The sequence below is a fragment of the Salmo salar genome, chromosome ssa28, assembly GCF_905237065.1.
Source record: "Salmo salar chromosome ssa28, Ssal_v3.1, whole genome shotgun sequence".
Classification (NCBI taxonomy): domain Eukaryota; kingdom Metazoa; phylum Chordata; class Actinopteri; order Salmoniformes; family Salmonidae; genus Salmo; species Salmo salar.
In genome coordinates, this window is record NC_059469.1 from 27,841,710 (window position 1) to 27,862,733 (window position 21,024).

Genomic DNA, 21,024 nt, shown 5'->3' on the forward strand with positions numbered 1-21,024 from the left:
GGATGAGAAGAACAGTTTTGATTAGGACTGGCTTTGGTATATTAGGCGAAGTTAGCACATCTGTAAATACTTAACATAAAGACAATGGCAATGAACTTCAAAGGTGACGCTAGGCCTAGAGCTTGACAGAACAAAGGAAGACTCATGTTGCGCCATAACACCCTGATACTGACTGCACCTTTGTTAACAACTTCCTTGTTTTCATGGCTCAATGTGAGGAAGAGCAGACCTGCTGGCTGTCAGACATGACTAACCTAGCACAGAAGGAGGCATCTTATCGCTCAACAAACTAGATGGCTGGTTCTTCTTATACTAGGCTCCTATGCCCTTTAGTCTACTGAGGTCAGACTCAATTCCACATTGGTGACTGGGACTTTTGAATAGCCTAGGCCACCCTATGCCAAATGTGTGGAAATAAATGTAGAGGGTGAGGGGAAATAAAGCTATAGCCTATTAATTTATATACATTTGTCACATTTTCACCTCTTCAAATAAGCATTTCTGAAAATGTAATGTGGCATCTCTTTATAATCAAAATGCCAAACTATCATTTTCTACTGATATCTAGACCAGCCTAATGCAGAAGGATCAACATCTAAAAAATTAGATGTGGTAGGCTAGTGCTAGGGTTAGGTGAACAGCTCCCTTTTTTCTGTAGTTCCTACTACTTAGGCTAAGTGAAGATCTAAAAGTAAAATAGCCTAGGACAGGACCGAGTTTGGGAAATGATGGTCTATGCTATAGGCAACAGATATACACTCGCAGGACTAGGAGAGATCACTATCTCTATTGACAATGGCACAGCTAGTTCTACAAGTTAGGCTAGCCTGCAAGTATATGCAGTTAGACATCCCTTGCTTGATTCCTCAACGAAAGGAACACCTGATATGTATCCTCACAATCTAGGCTACTTCCTGTCCAATCAATCATTCACTACCTGACCAATTTGCTATCCCCCCCAAAAAAATCTGAGATTTATTTAACCACTAATAAACTAACATACAAATCTTCTGGCAATTGTAGTGCACCAAACGGTTAATTTCTCTGTAGACGAGTTCCTCGCCAACACTCATGAGAAAGTGATGGAAAAGAGGAAAAACCAGAAACGTGGCCAACTCACTCCGTTTCATGTTTCCACAAGTTGATAAAAAGCCCAGTGTGCATTTTCTTTGCAATGACTCCTTTTCAAGAAGATTTTTTTTTAATCACGGTATTATGTTGGCTATATAGAAAGCTATATGATCCGGTAAATCAGAATTTTATTTAATTAACTAAGCAAGTCAGTTAAGAACAAATTCTTATTTATAATGACAGCCTACCCCTCCCAAACCCGGACGACGCTGGGCCAATTGTGCGCCGCTCTATGGGAATCCCAATCACGGCCGGATGCGATACAGCCTGGATAATCCCAATTTATCCAATCGAGAACTTCTCGAGATGCAGATGAAGAAATCAAAGAGCCTACGGCCAGCGTTTTCCTCAACTCTACATCTTGAAACCAACAGGCTATATTCTTCATGCTGTACCATTGTCAAGACAACACAATGGTGAACACACTCATACTATAGGCCTGTCTAGTGTTAAGGCAAGTGTTACATCACCTTGGTAGCCAATCTGATGAGACCACACAATGAGCAAAGCACAGTAGAACAGTTACCTGGATAATCTATTCTGTTGGACTCATCTTGAGTTCATTTAGCTAGCCTAGATCGTATTAGTTGCATGTGAAGGAACACCAACAAATGGTTGTGGTCTATCTTACTGCATGGAATGCAATGCATGGGTGTAACCCTCTTCCCCCTCCTACTCTCGCACAAATAAATGACATGATGACTGGGATGAAAATGCATGTTTGCTGAAAACATTGTTTTCAAGAAACTATTAGTTTGACAACCCTGTTTGTAAACATTTAAATGATATCAAACTCAACCATTAATCATGGATGACTCATGGTATGGTTGTGTATGCAAAATGGGTCAACTTTGAGCACCTCTATCTCCTGAATGTTCTGGCACTGTGACCTGAATTTCAGGTCCAAAGTCACTGTCTGACCACTTTTACGATGGGCAAATATGTATGGGAGGTTTCAGTCAAATCAAAAGGGGTTCTGTCAAAAAGGTTTGAAAAAAATAAATAAAAATGGAATGAGCCCTTAATCTTTCAAATACATTTTCCATATAGTCTCTACACATAGCCAGATAAATGTGTGAATCATGCTGATCCGAATATTATTTTTTGTATGTAGCTAGGCTATTCAACAAAGACGTTCGCAGCCAACTAGTCTTGCCCATAATAAAGATTAAATTACATGACAGAGATTGTAACTTGTTGGAGCAGCAGAAGTGTTGCAGTTTGCAGAATGTCAAATAATAGGGCGCATCATTTGAAAACAGTCCCCAACATGGGAAATGAATACGACATGCGGGTGTCCTCTGTCCAGGGTCTTGGCTAGAAGGGTTCCAGCTTTTGTCATTTTAACGTCAGATTTGACTTTTCGTAGCAGGTTGGGATAAGTCACCCAGTAGGTTAGAATAATTAGGTTATGGTTAGCTCAACCGTAACCAACAAAATATATACTTTGATGTTAATTTGACAAAAGCTGTATCCCTTCTTGCCACTCGGGGGTCCCGAGCAGCGCAGCGGAATAAGGCACTGCATCTCGGCGCTAGAGGCGTCATTACAGACCCGGGTTCGAGTCCAGGCTGTATCACAACCTGCCGTGATAGAGTCCCATAGGGCGGCGCACAGAGTCGTCTGGGTTTGGCCGTCATTGTAAATAAGAATTTGTTCTTAACTGACTTGCCTAGTTAAATTAATAACATTTTTTTTATTTTTAAAGACCTCTGTCCGGTCCAGACGAATGGCAATATTGTATAATGATTATGTCCCCATGAGATGCAATCATGTACCCAAGTTACCTGTTCCACGTAACCTGTTTAAACTGTAGGTTGTTATTTCCCATGGCATAAATAACTCGTCATTGATTACAATTAATTTACAACTATTTTTTCCTGAGATGACACCACCTAACGTTACATCTCATCAGTTTACTATGCATAATACAGTTTTAGTTAAGCCAGCTAGCAAACACATTCTGCTTACCTTGGGCAAGTCGCGGAGTTGGTTAGCGTCCAGCAAAAGTTCCTCCAAACTCCGACTGTAGCGGTAGATCTCCTCCGGGACGTACAACAGAGAGCAGTGCCGCTTATCGATCAATTCAACATGACGGTTGCACCGCCACAGAGGTATACAGTGAAACATCACCGGGTGATGGCAAAATCCGATCTTAAAAAATATCCCGAATAGACGTCCAATTAAAGAAACGGAAGGCGCAACTGAATACGGCCACCTAGCTACTGGATTGCTTGCCAAACACTTTCTTGCAGTTGTTCGAACGAATTTCCAAAGCAAACATCTTAACCACCTCCCCCAGGCGTAAATAAATACCACTGAGCACCATGGAATAAAAACGGTGTCTAGCGCTCTCACGTTCAATACTTTGTAGGCTTGGTTTTTGTATTCTTTACTCACGTCGCCTCTGGAATGTTAGTTTTTCTAATCGGCTCCCGAAAACGAACACATCTCTGTTTAGATAGGTCTTATTTCGTGTAGCCTACTGTTTTCCTTGTCCCAGAGTTATTTTCCCCTCAGACCAGTGGTGTACTCATTCGGCAGATTCTGTTGCCAAATGTTTCTTAAACGGAAGCAAACGGAACGACATGGGCGGGACTTACCTGGATGTGTCCAATAGAAACTATCGTTTTAGTTGCAAAACGTTTCTGCAACTGTTTGGACTAATGATTACACCCCTGTTTCTGACCCGGAACATTCACTCCCTCGTTCCAATCTGACGTCATCATTCCTAACTGCTCCTCCCTTTGTATTTCACTCACACCCTCTGGAAAAGTAGTAGCAGCGAGAAAGAGGATCGCGATTGGCCTACTGTACCTCAGCTCAGTGTTATTTTAGCCTGAAATATCCTAGTTGTGTCTTTTATACTCTGTTCTTAATACAGTTTATTCTGGGAGTTATGCTCCCAAGTGGTGCAGTGGTCTAAGGCACTAGATCTCAGTGCAAGAGGCATCACTACAGTCCCTGGTTTGAATCCAGGCTGTGATTGGGAGTCCCATAGGGCAGCGCACAATTGGCCCAGCGCTGTCTGGGTTTGTAAATAATACATTTGTAAATTAGAATGTGTTCTTAACTGACTTGCCTAGTTGTTGGTTCAATAAAATAAAATACACACTTTAGAGTAGGTAATATACAAACAACATTGACACTTTTTTTCAGCATGTTTTTTTTTGTAAGTCAAATATGAATCTGTCTTTATGGGGCAGCTGTCAGAAATGTATACGTAAACCTGGGGTGCGTTCAGTTTGGTTCAACGTTTGCTACGTTGCATTAGTTTGTAGCTTACTGAACAACACTCTCCCAAAGAACAGTGCACAGTTCAACAGCCTTTGAGGTAGGGCTGTTTTCTCCCGTTTGGCCTTATCAATATGGGTGTGACCATTAGAAATCTCATACACAATCACCCTCTGGGCCACCATAACCACTCAGTTCTTCACTGGTCGTTCAGTACAGTACCGGCTCCGTTGAATTAAAACGTTGAACACCGTTGTCGTACTGAATGCACCATTGATGTAGGTCCATCCACCAAAAAGCAATGAATACAAATTTAGAACCAATTTTCTAAATAGGGAGGGCGTGCCCTATGAACTCAAGTCATCGCTTGCCTTTGTAAATCAGGATTAATCAGTCTTCACTTGATGAACATCAGGTCAGCGGGTCTCAACCCTGGGGCAACTCCACTAGTACCAGGCCTACCCACAGATGATACTTGTGAAGACTCATAACATGGGCATTGTGATCAGTTGATGGGATATTTTGGGTAGAGCTAAATGTGTTTAGTGTACAGCACGTCAAACACATTCCACGGAGGGCCGAGTGTCTGCAGGTACATTCTTCCCTTGTACTTGATGAATAAAGGTCACTAATTAGTAAGGAACTCTTAATATCTAGGTATTAATTTAAAGGAAAAACCAAAAGCCAGCAGACACTAGGCCTTCATGGAATGAGTTTGACACCTGTGTCCAGTAACCAAAAATGTTGAGAACCACTGCTCAATGGTGGAAAAAAATTATTGTTGATAATATGGGCATAACACTTGCATTTTCTTCTCTTATCCACTAAGAGGCACTAGAACATACTAAATGACAACACTAGCCCCCTGAAAATAACAGGCATCTGCCAAAATAATACAAACACTTGAGTAAATGAGGGATACAATGTATATTGAACGCAGGTGGTTCCACAAGGGTGGTTCCTGAATTAAGCAATTACCATGCTTAGTGTCATGTTTAAAATTGCTGGGCAGGCAATTACTGTATTTTCGCTACCATGGCTATGCCACCATCAGAAGACTATGCCTCCCGCCACAGGGAACAAATGGTCACTGAATGGTTTGATGAGCATGTAAATCATATGCCATTGTCTCGGTCACCAGATCTCTACCGAATTGAACACTTATGGGAGAATCTGGAGCGGGGCCTGAGACAGCATTTCCCACCATCAACAGAACACCAAATGGAATCTCACAGCAGAATGGTGTGGGATCCTTCCAATAGAGTCTCAGACACATAGAATTTAAGCGTTTCTGGCTCGTGGTAGCCCAACACCCTATTAAGACACTGTTGGGGTTTCCTTTATTTTGGCAGTTAACTCTGTCCACAAATAGATGAATGGCCAAAAACAATGCATGGTTTTCATCATATTTAATAGTGCAATTCACTCAGTGTTTGACAATATGAACAAACAAATAACATTGAAACATACCCATCATTCAAATGCAGCGATTGTTTTACAAGCAGCATGGGCAAAAAAAACTTTGTACAAAGACGGCCCGGCCCAATAGCTACACTGAGTATACAAAACATTAAGAATACGCCTTCTAATATTGAGTTGCACACCACCCCCACCCCTCAGAATAGCCTTCATTCGTCAGGGTATGGACTCTACAAAGTGTCCAAAGCATTCCACAGGGATGCTGGCCTGTTAACAACTGTGGGAAGCATTGGAGTCAAGTTGCTGGATGTCGTACCATTCTTGCCCATTCACCCTCTGAACACCACACATACACAAGTCATGTCTCAAGGCTTAAAAACCCTTCTTTAGCCCATCTCCTCCCCTTCATCTACACTGATTGAAATGAATTTAACAAGTGACATCAATAATGTATCATAGCTTTCACTTGGATTCAAGTGGTCAGTCTCATGGAAACAGCAGGTGTCCTTAATGTTTCGTATACTCAGTGTATAGTTACAGATCCAAATTTGGTCCCAAAAAGTAAAGTAGGCCAAGAAAGGGACATTTGGCCTGGGACAAAGAGTAGTGAAAACACATGAAGTGGAATTAATACACCTTTATCCAAAACAGTTTCCAGCAGTCCATCCATCCTCTTAGGGCCTTCATCTACGCCCCATCGTTTTAAAGGCCTTCAGAGACTTTGCCATCATAGGTGCCACCCCTCAAGAGAAAAAAGTTAAACATTTGCAACTTGACCATAGCCTGGTGTAACAAGCCTCATGTGTATTTCACAGTAAAAACAATGGTTAACACTGATCAAGCTGTTTCCACAGGCTAATTTGACCGGTCTAGGATTATGAACGGCCAGACTGATGTTGAATTCTATATTTGATCTTCACAAGTACACCTTCGGTATACCATTGGCTTGGGGTGTATTCATTAAGTGTTTTTCAACAGAATCAGCATAAACTGAAGCAAACAGAACATTTGTCCAGTAGAAACTCTTGTTTTGCTCTGTTTGCTTCCGTTTGGTTCATAAAGAGTAAACAGTTTCCGTAATGAATACGCCAAGCTTTTGTAGGACAAAACGCATTTCTGAATCAAATGAAAGATGCTGGTATATTTCTAGGAAATAAATGTTATATAGCCATTGTGAAAAGACCATTTCTACTCCTACACAAAGTAATTCAGAAGACTATTGATTTAATCCAACAGTCAAACTCACTTCACAAATCCCCCACTTTAACACCCACTGGTTAAAATGTAATCCTGCAATAAGGCACAAGCATTGACTTATACTAGAAGTTGCTAGCCTACGACTGCTGCATGCACAAAATGGGAGAAGTAGAATTTGATCCAGGTATATTACAATTAGCCAAAAGCCTCAAAAGGAATTAGTTCCTGGAGTAAAAAGTTAAATGTCAATACAATTACACTGTTCATGAATCAGTAGTAAAGTATCGTTAACCCATTAGGTGCCAAATGATTCTACTTACGTGTTTTTTTGCGGGAGTCTTGTGCTTGGCTTGTCCCAGAGACAGTGGTGCTAGGCCTAGGAGGTTCAACATAGCAGGGTCTGGCTTTTTCCTGGGCCTTGACACTGAGAAGGAGAGGGGCAGTGCACATAGTGGCGTCTACATTACGGTTACATCCCAATCGCATACACACCCAAAAATGATTTAATAACACTGTGATAAACTGTAAACCACAGACAGAGGAAAGGATTAACAGCAACATGTTTTGGAGTTTGAACAAGTCAGTTTTTTAACCGGTTTAAATAGCATCAGTTCAAAAGTGCCACCAGAAATGTCTAAACAAAGCATTTGTTGTATTGATACTGCCAAATGTATTAAGTCAAATCTAGTTAACAATGTCTGTTACAATGATTTGTTGCAGTGAAAATCTGAGGACAAGCATGCCGTCTAACCAAAATTAAACCAGTTTATCCAGCACCCTAATCGAGAGACGGGTATTTGATCTAGCACTATCAGGATCTTAACAGCCAGGTTATGGCTCTGCTTAGCAACAGTTGCTGGTTATTTTCATTTGGGGGAGTAGAGCGTAGACCACGGCAACAAAAAAAAAAAACACTGTCCGTGGTCAGGTGATTGAGCTACCAATGAAAGTACAATGACCTGAGTAAACCATTGAGTAGTAGAATGTCAACCATGTGTTACAATCCTCTATTCTAGTGCATAGATTAGGCTCTGTAGAGTTGATATCCATCTTATGAAATTATATTAGAAAAAAAACTTGTTTATCAAGAAATTGATTAAAAATAATTTCAGTTAAAATGATCAATTATTCAAAGGATAGCAACTCCATATGAAGATGTAGGATTGTCATACTTGGAGCAAGAATAATGTATTTTCTGGCAGGTATATAATTTGTAAGTAGGCATCTTTGCCACCATGGTCAATATGAGAATGACAGTATGGTGGGGACAGACCTGGGCCTGTCCAGTGGGTGAGGCGGCAGTACGACACCAGTAGTTCCATTGTTCTCCTGCTGGATTCGTGGATGTCTAGCAGTTCCATGGATCTCTTGCTGAATTCTCACATTTCTAGGCGGCTTGGCAACAGAGTTAATAAACGCCATTTTCACCTGCCGGCCTGGGAGAAAGGGAAGAAATGACATTTTAGAAGACAAATTCTTATTCCACAACTAGTATTAGTGAAAAGACCCACAGTAAGTAAATATGCCAACTGTGTGGAGTGTAGAAGATATGATTGGAGAGACTTAAACCAAATAGCTGTTTGACCCAATAATTAAAAAAGACTACTATTTACACATTAAGGGATAATTGCACTATAGCATTTAGTTTACTGTTAGAAATGGGCAGATCTGGATTTTACAGAACCCCAGTCAGTAATGGGAAAGGCTTTAGGAACCTCATTCTACATAATCTCCAGCCCTACAAGGCCAGTAGAGACCATGACAGATTGACAAGGTTTACTTTAACCCCGTAGCCAGTCTCCCTTCAGATCTATTCATAGCCTCTGTTGGTCAGGGGACAGATGGCCAGGTCAACGTTAACCCAGTGCCTGGCCAGCATTTAGGAGTAGTCTTGCTCAGATCACTTCAAAACAACTGGGCCAACTGTTGCTCATTCCCTTTCAAACCGAGACCAGTTTGTAAAGCGGAGGATCTCAGTTCAAAAGGTAGCATAACTTAACGTCAACAGAGCATGAGCACTGGCAAATGACTGATTGGTAAGACATCTAGGGTTACTTTTTGACCTGTCCCAAGAACTTCAATGTCACGGATTTCCTGTGAATGATGTGAAGCAATACAAAAACGTGATGGAACAGCAAACCTTTGGGTTTTCCTGAATGGGCAGAGACTATGGTTTTAGTCAGTCTTTGTAGCTTCCTCTCCCTTTCCTCAGATAGCCTCATGTGCATCTCTCTCCAGGACTCGTACTCCTCTAGCTGGGCATTCCTGAAGTCCCGCTGACAGTGCTTCTCCCATAAGTGATCAGTCAATCCAACATACATCTGTCAGAGAGCATAGACGGTTTAGCTGACAGCATCACAAAAACAATGTGCACGATTCAATGGGGCAGAAGTCCTGTGATTCTGGATGGCCAGATAGCTAGCAACAATGAGAAGAAGCTGCCATGTGGTGAATCATCGTTTCAGCTTGTTCTTGACGTCATGTCTATGCTAATTTGGCAAAAAAATTTGCTAGCTAGCCAACCAACAACGATAAATGTATTTGAGACAAGCACTCATTGTGGAAATGTATTTTTCAATAAACATTTAAATATAGTTACCATGTTGTAAATAATTAAGCCAACCCAGTCTGTTTTGCCCCCTAGTTGCGTGCGCGTCAGTTCTCTTGCTAAACAACCAACCCGTCTATTGGCTGATCAGTCAAAATGACAAATCTGCTCACCGTACCCATATTTCTTACCAAACCTTACAAATCTAAGCCATCAGAATTCACAGCTATGACGTGTCAAATTGGTGTTAGAATATTATTTTTATTTCTTTATTTTGATACCAAGTTTCGATGGTGAAGCCATATTACCTATGCAGCACTACTATCAGATATACAGGAAGTACTTGCAGGTTGGCACTCAGTGGTCAAGTTAAGTGATGGGAGGCCTGTCCAGCATTAGCCCTTGCAGGCACAACACTTAAATCAGGCCTCCTCAAAATCAACTTAAGAATGGGATTCTTACCGGGTTGCACTCTTCAATACGAAACAGCTGATCAGGTGTACAGCGCTCTAGTACTGGCTCAAGGATTTCAAATGGGACCCCTCCGATCTCATAGAGCACTAAGAAAAGATCAGAGCGTTAACATTCTCTCCATCCAAAGGACAGCCTGCGTAAGAGTGTTGAGGTTCCCTGCCTGGACCATACTCACAGTCAATGTTGTTCTGCAGTGCACGGATACATTGCTGATACAAGGACATCATGGTTGGGAGAAAGGCGGACTTTGCACCAGAATAGACCTGCATCTTCCGGTTGAGTCTTTGACCAGTGAAGACCGGGCCCTCAGAGACCGAGACTTTAGATTTGTCTTCCACTGAAACAAATTACACATAAAACCCCGAAAATACTTTATTTGATCATTAATTCAACAGGGAGTCCCATTGAGACCAAGGTCTAACAAGGGAGCCCTGCGTTTTACACAGCAAGATTAAATAGGATTGAAGTCATGACATGCAACTATGTGTTCAGTGGAGTTAGATTACATTTGTACAGCTTGCTCAACCTACAACAAACCCTTGGGGGAAAAAGACACCACAGTTGACACTCACTTTTCCTGTCGTAGTAGTTGAAGTTGGAGAGCTCATCATATTCGGGTAGAAATGTTGGCAATGGAATATTAAGCAAGTCCATCACAGACCCCTTCATAGCCTTAAAAAGGATGTCCTTGATCAATTTGACATTGTTGAATCAGAATGTCAGCGCAAAACATTTATGAAATATTTGTAATGCATTACAGCTCCATGCCAAATGTACCTTTTTAGGCGGTGAAAAATCTGCAGTCGCCGCAGGTAACTGCTTTTTGGATTTCGTGCTGGGTGTCTTCACAACCTTCACTTCTTTTTCAACAGTCTTAAATTTCTTAGGTGGTTTGTCACTGTCAGATTTTTTCTTCCTCTTAGGCGTGTTGATGTCATAGCTCAAGAAAGACTCAAAAGACATGGAGGGCACCTCGACGTCATTGTCATTCGGCTTGTCCTCAATCGCCATTTTCTCTTTGGTCTTCGATTTTCCCTCATGTTTAGACTTTTTGTCTTCATGGCAGACTTGCTTTCTTTCACTTGGTTTCCGCCTCTCTCCATTACAACCTAGGGAGTCACTCACTTTGTCTTGGTCATTGGATTTGTCAATAACTGTCCCTTTTCTATCAGGTTTAGATTTTGAAGACTCTTCACTGGATGGTTTTGTACACGGCAGTGTTTTTCTATTGGAGTCTCTCCTTATCCCACATTTCCCGCCGTTATCCGAATTGTTTTTAGATTCTTCCCTGGAAATCGACTTGGCTTTCTTGTGGCTGCTCTTAGATGTGCTTCCAAGCACAACATTTTCATCTTCAGAATTTCTACTCCAATAACTTTCTTTTTCTGTAACCATTATACACTCCCGTGTCCCCTTGTGTTTTTTCAACTCATCCTTGGAATTGTCCTTCTTCCAAGTACGCTTGTTTTCCTTCTCACTTTTAAAATGATCATTTTTCAATTCACTTGAGCCTTCATCTGCTTTCTGTAAATGAGCCTTCTCTGCAGTACCTTGGTTTTTGTCTTCAGTTTTCAAATGCTCATCTTTGGAAGTACCTTGGTTTTTGTATTCAGCTTCCAAATGCTCATCTTTGAAATTTTCGTCCTTCTCATCAGTTTTCAAATGTTCTTTTTCTGAAGTCGCTTTGTTTTCCTCATCAGTTTTCAAATGAACCCCTCTTGAAGTAGGCCCATCTTGGTTTTCCTCATCGTTTTTTAAACGCTCATCTTTTGAAGTATTTTGACTTTGGTCCTCTATTTTTGAGCATGCCTCTTTTGAACAGTTTTGAATCTCTGCATCAGTTACCAACAGCTTGCTCTGCGAAGCATCATCCTTCTCTGTATGGCTGTATAAGGGAGAAATTCAAACATACTAGTAATGAACACTGGACAATCATCATACAAATTATTCCAAAACAAGTGTGTTAAGTACAATACCTCAAGGTTTCTTTTGGAACCAATTTCTTCCAGTGACTGACCAATAGCCTGACGGCTTCTCCTGCATCCCCATGCTTGCGCAAAGAGTTTACAGCTTTGCCGATTCCGGTCTCCTAATCAGAATCAAGATAAAAATACTTTCAATTGAGTACAAATGGGCACACACACACACAATTTTAAGTATAGGAGTGTCTTACTGCAAGAATGTCTAGGGTTATATCCAACTCCCTTAGTTTCTTTAAGATTTTCAGGACCTGTAAAATAAACAGATGGCTATGCATAAATCATAGACTGTATATGGCATACATTAGGATGCAAACATAGTAACTATTTCCAAACATTTGTACAAAATGGTCCTTGCACAATTAGAACAACCACCACCACAGGGGATCATGTTTATCATGAACAACCACCACCACCACAGGGGATCATGTTTATCATGAACAACTACCACCACAGGGGATCATGTTTATCATGAACAACTACCACCACAGGGTATCATGTTTATCATGAACAACCACCACCACCACAGGGGATCATGTTTATCATGAACAACCACCACCACAGGGGATCATGTTTATCATGAACAACCACCACCACCACAGGGGATCATGTTTATCATGAACAACCACCACCACCACAGGGGATCATGTTTATCATGAACAACCACCACCACCACAGGGGATCATGTTTATCATGAACAACCACCACCACCACAGGGTATCATGTTTATCATGAACAACCACCACCACCACAGGGTATCATGTTTATCATGAACAACTACCACCACAGGGTATCATGTTTATCATGAACAACTACCACCACAGGGTATCATGTTTATCATGAACAACTACCACCACAGGGTATCATGTTTATCATGAACAACTACCACCACAGGGGATCATGTTTATCATGAACAACCACCACCACAGGGGATCATGTTTATCATGAACAACTACCACCACAGGGGATCATGTTTATCATGAACAACTACCACCACAGGGGATCATGTTTATCATGAACAACCACCACCACAGGGGATCATGTTTATCATGAACAACCACCACCACAGGGGATCATGTTTATCATGAACAACCACCACCACAGGGGATCATGTTTATCATGAACAACTACCACCACCTCGGGGTATCATGTTTATCATGAACTACCACCACCTCGGGGGATCATGTTTATCATGAACAACCACCACCACAGGGGATCATGTTTATCATGAACAACTACCACCACCTCGGGGGATCATGTTTATCATGAACAACCACCACCTCGGGGGATCATGTTTATCATGAACTACCACCACCTCGGGGGATCATGTTTATCATGAACTACCACCACCTCGGGGGATCATGTTTATCATGAACAACTACCACCTCGGGGGATCATGTTTATCATGAACAACTACCACCTCGGGGGATCATGCCGAGTATGTATGAAAAAAAACAAGTTTAAAAAAAGTGAACAAAAGCTGAAACATCAACATGACAAACGGACAGACATGCCCAATATGGTAGTCTTTGTTTCAGTTCACTAGAAAGCAGTGCTTGATTTGGACAAGAGCTCACCGGAGCAGAGTACCGGCACCTAAAATGTTCTACTGCTTGAGGTCCTGTTCCTCTTAAGTATTGCGGTGCTCCTGCACCTACATATAAACAGTAACAGCACCCAAAGTGAGTACCAGATCCTATTTCAGTTTGAGTAAAGTACTCCTAGAAAGTCAGAATTGCTGAAGGTACATTCAAATAAGTTAAGTATGGGACAATCCCCTTCCGGCTTGCCTGCATCCACATCAGTCGTAAAAATGTAGCCTACTGCATGTGTGCAGCAGAGGCCTCACATCCAACCCAGAAACACAAGACACACCTGAAACAAGGTCTTCACGTGACAAGTGGTAAACATTTCATCTGTATTCATAATTATCTCAAACAGAACTACTCCAGTAAGTGTTTCCGCAACTCAGTGCCGAGTTGACAGACAGCCACACGTTGGGCAACTGGCTGGGTTGTTAATTATAGCGCCAAAGCACTTCTCATTCCCCCCAACAATCTCCCCCACTCCACACTGGTTGACTAGACGGGATGCAATACATGTCAAAAGTGACGTTTCGTAGCAGGTTATGAGAATTGTGTTAAGGTAATTAAAAGGGTAAACTAAACTCTCCCCAAAACCCGACGCGACTCGAACAGGCAATTTGACGTCACTTTGACATTAGCTGCAGCCCTTCCTGCCATAACCCTCCACACGCCTAACCCAACATTAAGTTGTTGCACACATGCTCAGACAACGCATCATCAGCAGCATATACTCAGTCACAAGAGATTCCCATGTTGTTAAAGTTGTTCATAAACTCTTCCAAACATTCATGTGTCAAACAAAACACGCATTTAATGAATTGATTTGGGGGAGCAGCCCTGTTGACATTGAATATGTTCAAATATAGACCACGGGATTTATTTTGTAAACCTCGTGCTTCCATCACTAACCTACCGTACAATAATTGTGATCCAGTCGCGAAGGCGAGAGAGGGCTATCAAATTTGAACCATTGGTGTTTATCTATTTATTACTGTCCAGGTAGAGTAATTGTACAATAAAGAACCGGCTTAAAACAACAAGCAATTACAGTTGTTATTCGTGCGTCTAAAATACCTTCTTTGATTCCGTCGTTTCTTTGAGCTGAAGTTTTAACTGCAGCACTTTCTTCGACACGTCATGTGCGTCCATCACGGTGGCTCACGTGCATTCATTCACCTGCAGACCCGAAAGCTCTATTGCCCCACGGTCACATTATATAAGGGGCGGTGTCAAAGTGTTTTTATTAAAGAGGTATGTCCAATTATACAAATATCAATTAGTGAACGTGAGCAGATGTCAATGTCACTGTAAAAGACCCTCTCCATCAGAGCATCCCAAAAAGCCTTTAGTATACAAATGAGCCGATTAAATTATGTGGTCCTAAAGTCACAAATTACACATCCATTAGACACATTAGACATCACGGTTGTCTGAGAATCTTCATCCTCATGATAATATTTGCAATCTGAACTTTATCACTAGTCGAATGAATCACCAGATAACCATGGCGTCTATTTGAGTTATTACATTGGGTTGACAATTAGGCCCTACCCGTAATAATCAAGCCAGAGAGATGGATTTGAACGTAGCCTATGCTATATGACAAGTTAAAACCCTGACCTGTTCACCGGACGTGCTACCTGTCCCAGACCTGCTGTCCCAGACCTGCTGGAACCCTGACCTATTCACCGGACGTTCTACCTGTCCCAGACCTGCTGTCCCAGACCTGCTGGAACCCTGACCTGTTCACCGGACATGCTACCTGTCCCAGACCTGCTGTTTTCAACTCTCTAGAGACAGCATGAGCGGTAGAGATACTCTGAATGATCTGCTATGAAAAGCCAACTGACATTTACTCCTGAGGTGCTGACCTGTTGCACCCTCTACAACCACTGTGATTATTATTATTTGACCCTGCTGGTCATTTATGAACATTTGAACATCTAGGCCATGTGCTGTTATAATCTCCACCCGGCACAGCCAGAAGAGGACTGGCCACCCCTCATAGCCTGGTTTCTCTCTAGGTTTTTTCCTAGGTTTTGGCCTTTCTAGGGAGTTTTTCCTAGCCACCGTGCTTCTACATCTGCATTGCTTGCTGTTTGGGGTTTTAGGCTGGGTTTCTGTACAGCACTTTGTGATATCAGCTGATGTAAGAAGGGCTTTATAAATACATTTGATTGAATTTGGTTGAAGTTATTCAGGGTGATCCCAGCCACCATATTACATGTCAGTAGACTAGTATTGTGTCCCCCTCACGTGTATTGTGCAATAGTTCCATTCGCATGCTCAGAGGAGGAGTTTGCTCCACTTTTCTGGCACTGTTGAGTATAACCAGTCTCTATTGCACACTATCTGGAGGTGCAAGTCTTTTTTCACCTGCTTCTCATCTCTTTGGTAAGTAAGCCACGTATAGGCCATATTAGTCCTATGTTGGTCATGTCTTTGTGTCTGTTTGTCAATTACAAAAGTTTCCTAAATGTTTGTTAACATGTTTGGTTTGATTTTGGCACAATGACACAATACAGTAACCTAATGTGTAAGTTTGACACCATAGTTTTATTGTCAGTTTATTTCCATCAGATTTCAAGTTAACTAAGGAAAGTTTTTACTATAGGCTGATTATTTTACAGGCTATAATATAGATCTGCTGACTTTCTGGATAATGTTTTGGATTTTTCGTTCAACTTTCAGTTTCTTTACATTTATCATTTCTACAAAGGTGAATTATTTAATTGATTAGTTGATCATTGAGCCTTCTTTTTTTACATCTTCAGAATTAACTGAACTTTTTAGAAGGACATTTGGCTAGGCCCTCCTGACACAAGTCTATAAAAGGAACGTCATGGGTGAGCTATCCAGCGTTGCTATTCCTGGTCATGGCACTGATACATCGCGACAGGTGCAGATAGCGGAATGTTGACTCGCTGACTTGCGCTACAGCATTATTCTGGTATTGGCCTACTATACTGTCGTTTTAACTTATTTGATGGAGAGATAAAAATGGTAGTTTATTGTAATCATGTTTATGTTGATTATGTCTAACAACATTGTTTTAAATTGTTATCAAATTTTTATGTAAAAAATGCAAGTAGGATAGAATGGGCCTTCAAACTGTTAGGGAATTTAATACCCTTGTCACAATCGTCTCCAAATGTAAATGTAAAAAAAGTTTCAAAAAATACAACGGTTTATATTTTCATTAAGGTGTTGAACTTTGGTTGCAACTTTCAAAATATCAAAATGACAGTATAAATGCAAAGAAATTATTGTGTTTTCTTCAAACAGCCTCACTTGTTCACACTGTATTCAGCCACTTTGTCTATTATTCCACAACATACATTGCCAAATGGCAGCAGCAACATATATAACATGCCTAGATGCAGGACTGACGTTTTCGAAAAGAAGGCCTACTTATAACCACAAATACAAGTAAAGCTGTAATGATTATGATATTACACGTTTGAATTTGACAATATGTTGTGTGACAATATTTCACTCAACTGTACATCTGTCAGATTTGTCATAAATGTATTAGTTGCCATATGGTGTTGTGATTGTGATTTTTCATATCAACAGGTTGCTCTTGCTCTGACATATTCTTATTTTCTTTCCAGTAGGTCTGGGCTGTGTCCATCTGCTGCAGCCATGGCACCCAAAAAAAACAAGACTGCCAAAAAGAACAAAGGGGATATCAATGAAATTACTATAATGGTCGAGGATAGCCCGATCAAAAACATTAACGGGCTGAACACCTTGTTGGAGGGAGGAAACAGCTTCACCTGCATCTCAAGTGAAGTCACTGACCCTGTCTATGCTCCTAACCTCCTGGAAGGTCTTTGTACCATGAGGCAGGACAGTTTCCTCTGTGACCTGACCGTCTCCACCAAGTCAAAGTCCTTTGATGTCCACAAAGTTGTCATGGCCTCCTGCAGTGAGTACATTCAGAATATCCTGAAGAAGGATTCCGCCCTCACGAAGATCGACTTGAATGACCTTTCACCCACAGGCCTGGCCACTGCCATCACATACGCCTACTCAGGTAAACTAACCCTGTCGTTGTACAGCATTGGCAGCACCATCTCAGCAGCCATGTTGTTAAAGATCAACACCCTGGTGAAGATGTGCAGCGACTTCCTCATGCAGGAGCTCAGCGTGGAGAACTGCATGTACGTGGCCAACATTGCTGACACCTACAGCCTCAAAGAAACCAAAGAGGCCGCCCAGAAGTTCATGAGGGGGAACTTTATCGAGTTCTCTGAGATGGAACAGTTCCGGAAGCTCACCTACGAGCAGATCAATGACTTCCTCAGTGATGACTCCCTGCAATTGCCCTCTGAGATTACAGCCTTCCAGATAGCCATGAAGTGGTTGGACTTCGATGAGAAGAGACTGAAATACGCCCCAGATCTTCTGACCAACATTCGCTTTGGCACCATCTCAGCTATGGACCTGGTCAATCATGTCCAGAGTGTGCCCAGAATGATGCAGGACCCCGAGTGCCATCGTCTCCTGGTGGACGCCATGAATTACCACCTGTTGCCTTACCAGCAGAACATTCTGCAGTCCCGCAGAACAAAGGTCCGTGGGGGCCTCCGTGTCATGCTGACAGTGGGTGGACGACCAGCCTTGGCGGAAAAATCTCTCAGCAAAGAAGTCCTCTACAGGGATGAGGACGACGTATGGAATAGGCTGACAGAGATGCCAGCCAAGAGCTTCAATCAGTGTGTGGCAGTCCTGGATGGCTTCCTTTATGTTGCTGGTGGCGAAGACCAGAATGATGCCAGGAACCAGGCGAAACATGCTGTCAGCAACTTCTGCAGGTGAACATTTGATTCTGTATAAGCTTATTCTATTGTAAATGTATCCTTTCTGCTCTTAAAGTATGGCTGATATTATACAAACCATGACAAGATATTGTACCCTACATTCAATTAATCATTTGTATCTAATAACATGTCTTTGTCCATTAGGTATGATCCTCGATTCAACACCTGGATTCATTTGACCAACATGATCCAGAAGCGCACCCACTTCAGTCTCAACACCTTCAATGGCCTCTTGTTCGCTATTGGAGGTCGTAACTCTGATGGATGCCAAGCTTCAATGGAGTGCTACGTGCCTTCCTCCAACCAATGGCAGATGAAAACCCCCATGGAGATCCCCCGGTGCTGCCATGCCAGCTTCATCATTGATGGCAAGATCCTTGTTAGCGGTGGTTACATCAACAATGCGTACTCCAGGGCTGTGTGCAGCTATAACCCTTCCACTGATATGTGGCAGGATAAGAACAGTTTGAGTTCCCCTAGAGGCTGGCATTCCGCTGCTACAGTCGGAGACCGGGCTTATGTGATTGGTGGCAGCCAGCTGGGTGGTCGTGGAGAGAGGGTGGATGTCTTGGCTGTTGAGTGTTTCAACCCTCACAATGGACAGTGGAGCTACTCTGCCCCGCTAAACACAGGAGTGAGCACTGCTGGTATAGTCAGCATGAATAATAAGATCTATCTCCTTGGAGGCTGGAACGAGATTGAGAAGAAGTACAAGAAATGCATCCAGGTGTATAACCCTGACCTCAATGTATGGACTGAGGATGATGAGTTGCCAGAGGCTACAGTTGGCATCTCATGCTGTGTCATTACCATACCCACACGCAAAACACGAGAGTCCAGGGCAAGCTCAGTTTCATCTGCACCAGTCAGCATATAGAATATGGCAGGTTGTTTGATGTAGTCTGCTAGAGGACCAAAAATCCTCAAGCCAGTCCAATTCAGAAAATCCTTTATGCAGAAAGTGATCATCCCTCTTTGAGTTGAGAAAAAAAAAATGATAACATACAAATGTCACACACACACATCTCATTTGGAATTGAATCAGATATATTCAAATAGTTTTTTATATGTTTTATTAAGGATGGAATTTCTTCCAAATTAAGGCAAATCATAAAACTGTTATGTGCGACATGAATTCAGGAAGTTGTTTTGTATTGTGAGACAAATTTAAATATTTTATTATCAAGGGAAACATTTCTTTCCTTTTGGGGCCAATTCAGCCGTAATAGCTGAATCAGCCCTACTCTCCGCAGACCACAGATTTTATTCCCAATATTAAACTTCTTTGGTGTTGGTGTATATGTGCTAATAGTAACTGCATTATTTGTACAATACACATAAACATGCCTATATGGTGAACCCTTGTTATGTCACAATCATTATTTTCCAGTGACATAAAGCTAAATACACTGTACATGGTATAATCAACGACTGGACTTATGATGATGATGGAAGACCATTGACTTAAATCCTCATATACAGCAGTGGAGGCTGCTGAGGAGAGGACAGCTCATAGTAATGGCTGGAATACATGGAATGGCATCAAACACATGGTAAACCACGAGCCCGTTCTCCACAATTCAGCCACCAACCTCCTGTGATATACAGGTATACAACTGTGATTAACATTTAAAGGGACATTTCCAAAAAATGTAAACTCATATTCATCATCTCCAGCACCACCCCAACATACAACATATGTAAATGATGGCGTGTTTCTATGTAGATGGAGGAAGGTAAGTGTTTACACAGACATCATCAGTTTGCATCCAGTATGTTGATGTTGTGGTGCTGCTAGAGATCATACATTTCCCTTTAAAATCTTCAGATGTCAATGCAGAAGATAAAGGAATTACTAAGCATTCTTTGTTGCTGAAATATGATGATATTGTAGCTACAAGGAGTAGATGCTGCTGGTTTCTTGTTGGTTTGTTTTCTTTAACACACTACACAGTACAGTCATGTGAATTGTATGTACTGTCCTGACTCAGAAGAAGCTGTTGGGAAAATGTTATGAATGTTGAATGGGGTCAAAACTTTTTTTTGACATTGGTAATTTGTTTTGTAAAAAGAGTGAATACTGGAAAATACAGCTATTAGCCTGAGCTGTTAAGGGTCTAGGCACTCTGCAACAGTGCCTCGTAATTTCCCTGACAGCTCATGATTTATTTTGTTCTTATATTAAACATTTTAACAAGTTGTGTGTATGACATAACTGAAATTGTTAAAGAGGTGGATGGTTCTAATTTTCACAAAACATGCTCTCACTTGTAGGTGAAGCTGGATTGATTAGTCTCCCCATACCAGTTTCAGGGCAATACACCAGTATAAAAAATCCTACATAAATAGTCTGAATTTTACTTTTCCTGTAATTTATGCAAAGCTATATTTTACAATCATATATGCAAAATGTTTTCACTTTATCTTTGGTATAAGTTCTCATATTTTTACGAGACCACAGAAGCATTTTGCTTTCGGTTTTGGCTGGAAAACTATCATGTTTTCCTGACAAAAGTTTATTACTAGAACAGGAGGCAGGCAGAATGACAGGTCAAGGGCAGGCAGAGGTCAGTAAACCAGATCAGAGTCCATAAGGTACAGAACGGCAGGCAGTCTCAGGGTCAGGGCAG

The 21,024-nt window shown here is 41.6% G+C and overlaps 3 protein-coding genes across 4 annotated transcripts in view; 1 reads left to right on the top strand and 2 right to left on the bottom strand.

Moving 5' to 3' along the window:
- lrrc1 (leucine rich repeat containing 1) overlaps positions 1 to 3,695 on the bottom strand; it is a 49,295-nt gene extending 45,600 nt beyond the window's left edge. The window contains exon 1 of the mRNA XM_014180167.2: positions 3,103 to 3,695. Coding sequence (XP_014035642.1) covers positions 3,103 to 3,261 — 159 coding nt within the window. The 5' untranslated portion in view covers positions 3,262 to 3,695. The remainder of the gene's footprint in view (positions 1 to 3,102) is intronic.
- Positions 3,696 to 5,662: 1,967 nt separating this feature from the next.
- Positions 5,663 to 14,745, bottom strand: eloal (elongin A, like). The gene is made up of 11 exons (XM_014180168.2): positions 14,643 to 14,745; positions 12,177 to 12,233; positions 11,980 to 12,092; positions 10,781 to 11,888; positions 10,576 to 10,675; positions 10,179 to 10,340; positions 9,992 to 10,089; positions 9,122 to 9,302; positions 8,255 to 8,417; positions 7,302 to 7,405; positions 5,663 to 6,526 (listed from the first exon to the last, which is right to left on the bottom strand). Exons 1-11 carry the CDS (start codon positions 14,715 to 14,717, stop codon positions 6,468 to 6,470), a joined length of 2,220 nt encoding a protein of 739 aa, XP_014035643.1. The 5' UTR covers positions 14,718 to 14,745; the 3' UTR covers positions 5,663 to 6,467.
- A 1,087-nt stretch (positions 14,746 to 15,832) lies between these two features.
- Positions 15,833 to 20,593, top strand: klhl31 (kelch-like family member 31). 2 transcript variants are annotated; one of them, XM_014180171.2, is made up of 3 exons: positions 15,833 to 15,962; positions 17,186 to 18,388; positions 18,539 to 20,593. In XM_014180171.2, the coding sequence occupies exons 2-3, from the start codon at positions 17,214 to 17,216 to the stop codon at positions 19,269 to 19,271; spliced, it is 1,908 nt and encodes a 635-aa protein (XP_014035646.2). In that variant the 5' UTR covers positions 15,833 to 15,962; positions 17,186 to 17,213; the 3' UTR covers positions 19,272 to 20,593. The 2 variants fall into 2 exon arrangements, with proteins under 2 accessions (XP_014035646.2, XP_014035645.2); XM_014180170.2 differs by having other exon boundaries at positions 15,836 to 15,962; positions 17,183 to 18,388.
- Positions 20,594 to 21,024: the final 431 nt, after the last annotated feature.

What these genes read in the sequence shown, in the direction of transcription:
- eloal (XM_014180168.2), bottom strand. Translation starts at nt 14,717, where the DNA reads ATGGACGCACATGACGTGTCGAAGAAAGTGCTGCAGTTAAAACTTCAG. An exon ending in GTATTGAAGAGTGCAACCCG is followed by an intron (nt 9,303 to 9,991) that starts GTAAGAATCCCA and finishes GCTCTCTGACAG; the next exon opens with ATGTATGTTGGATTGACTGA. An exon ending in AGACTCCCGCAAAAAAACAC is followed by an intron (nt 6,527 to 7,301) that starts GTAAGTAGAATC and finishes TTTTCTCTTGAG; the next exon opens with GGGTGGCACCTATGATGGCA.
- klhl31 (XM_014180171.2), top strand. Translation starts at nt 17,214, where the DNA reads ATGGCACCCAAAAAAAACAAGACTGCCAAAAAGAACAAAGGGGATATC. An exon ending in GCTGTCAGCAACTTCTGCAG is followed by an intron (nt 18,389 to 18,538) that starts GTGAACATTTGA and finishes TTTGTCCATTAG; the next exon opens with GTATGATCCTCGATTCAACA.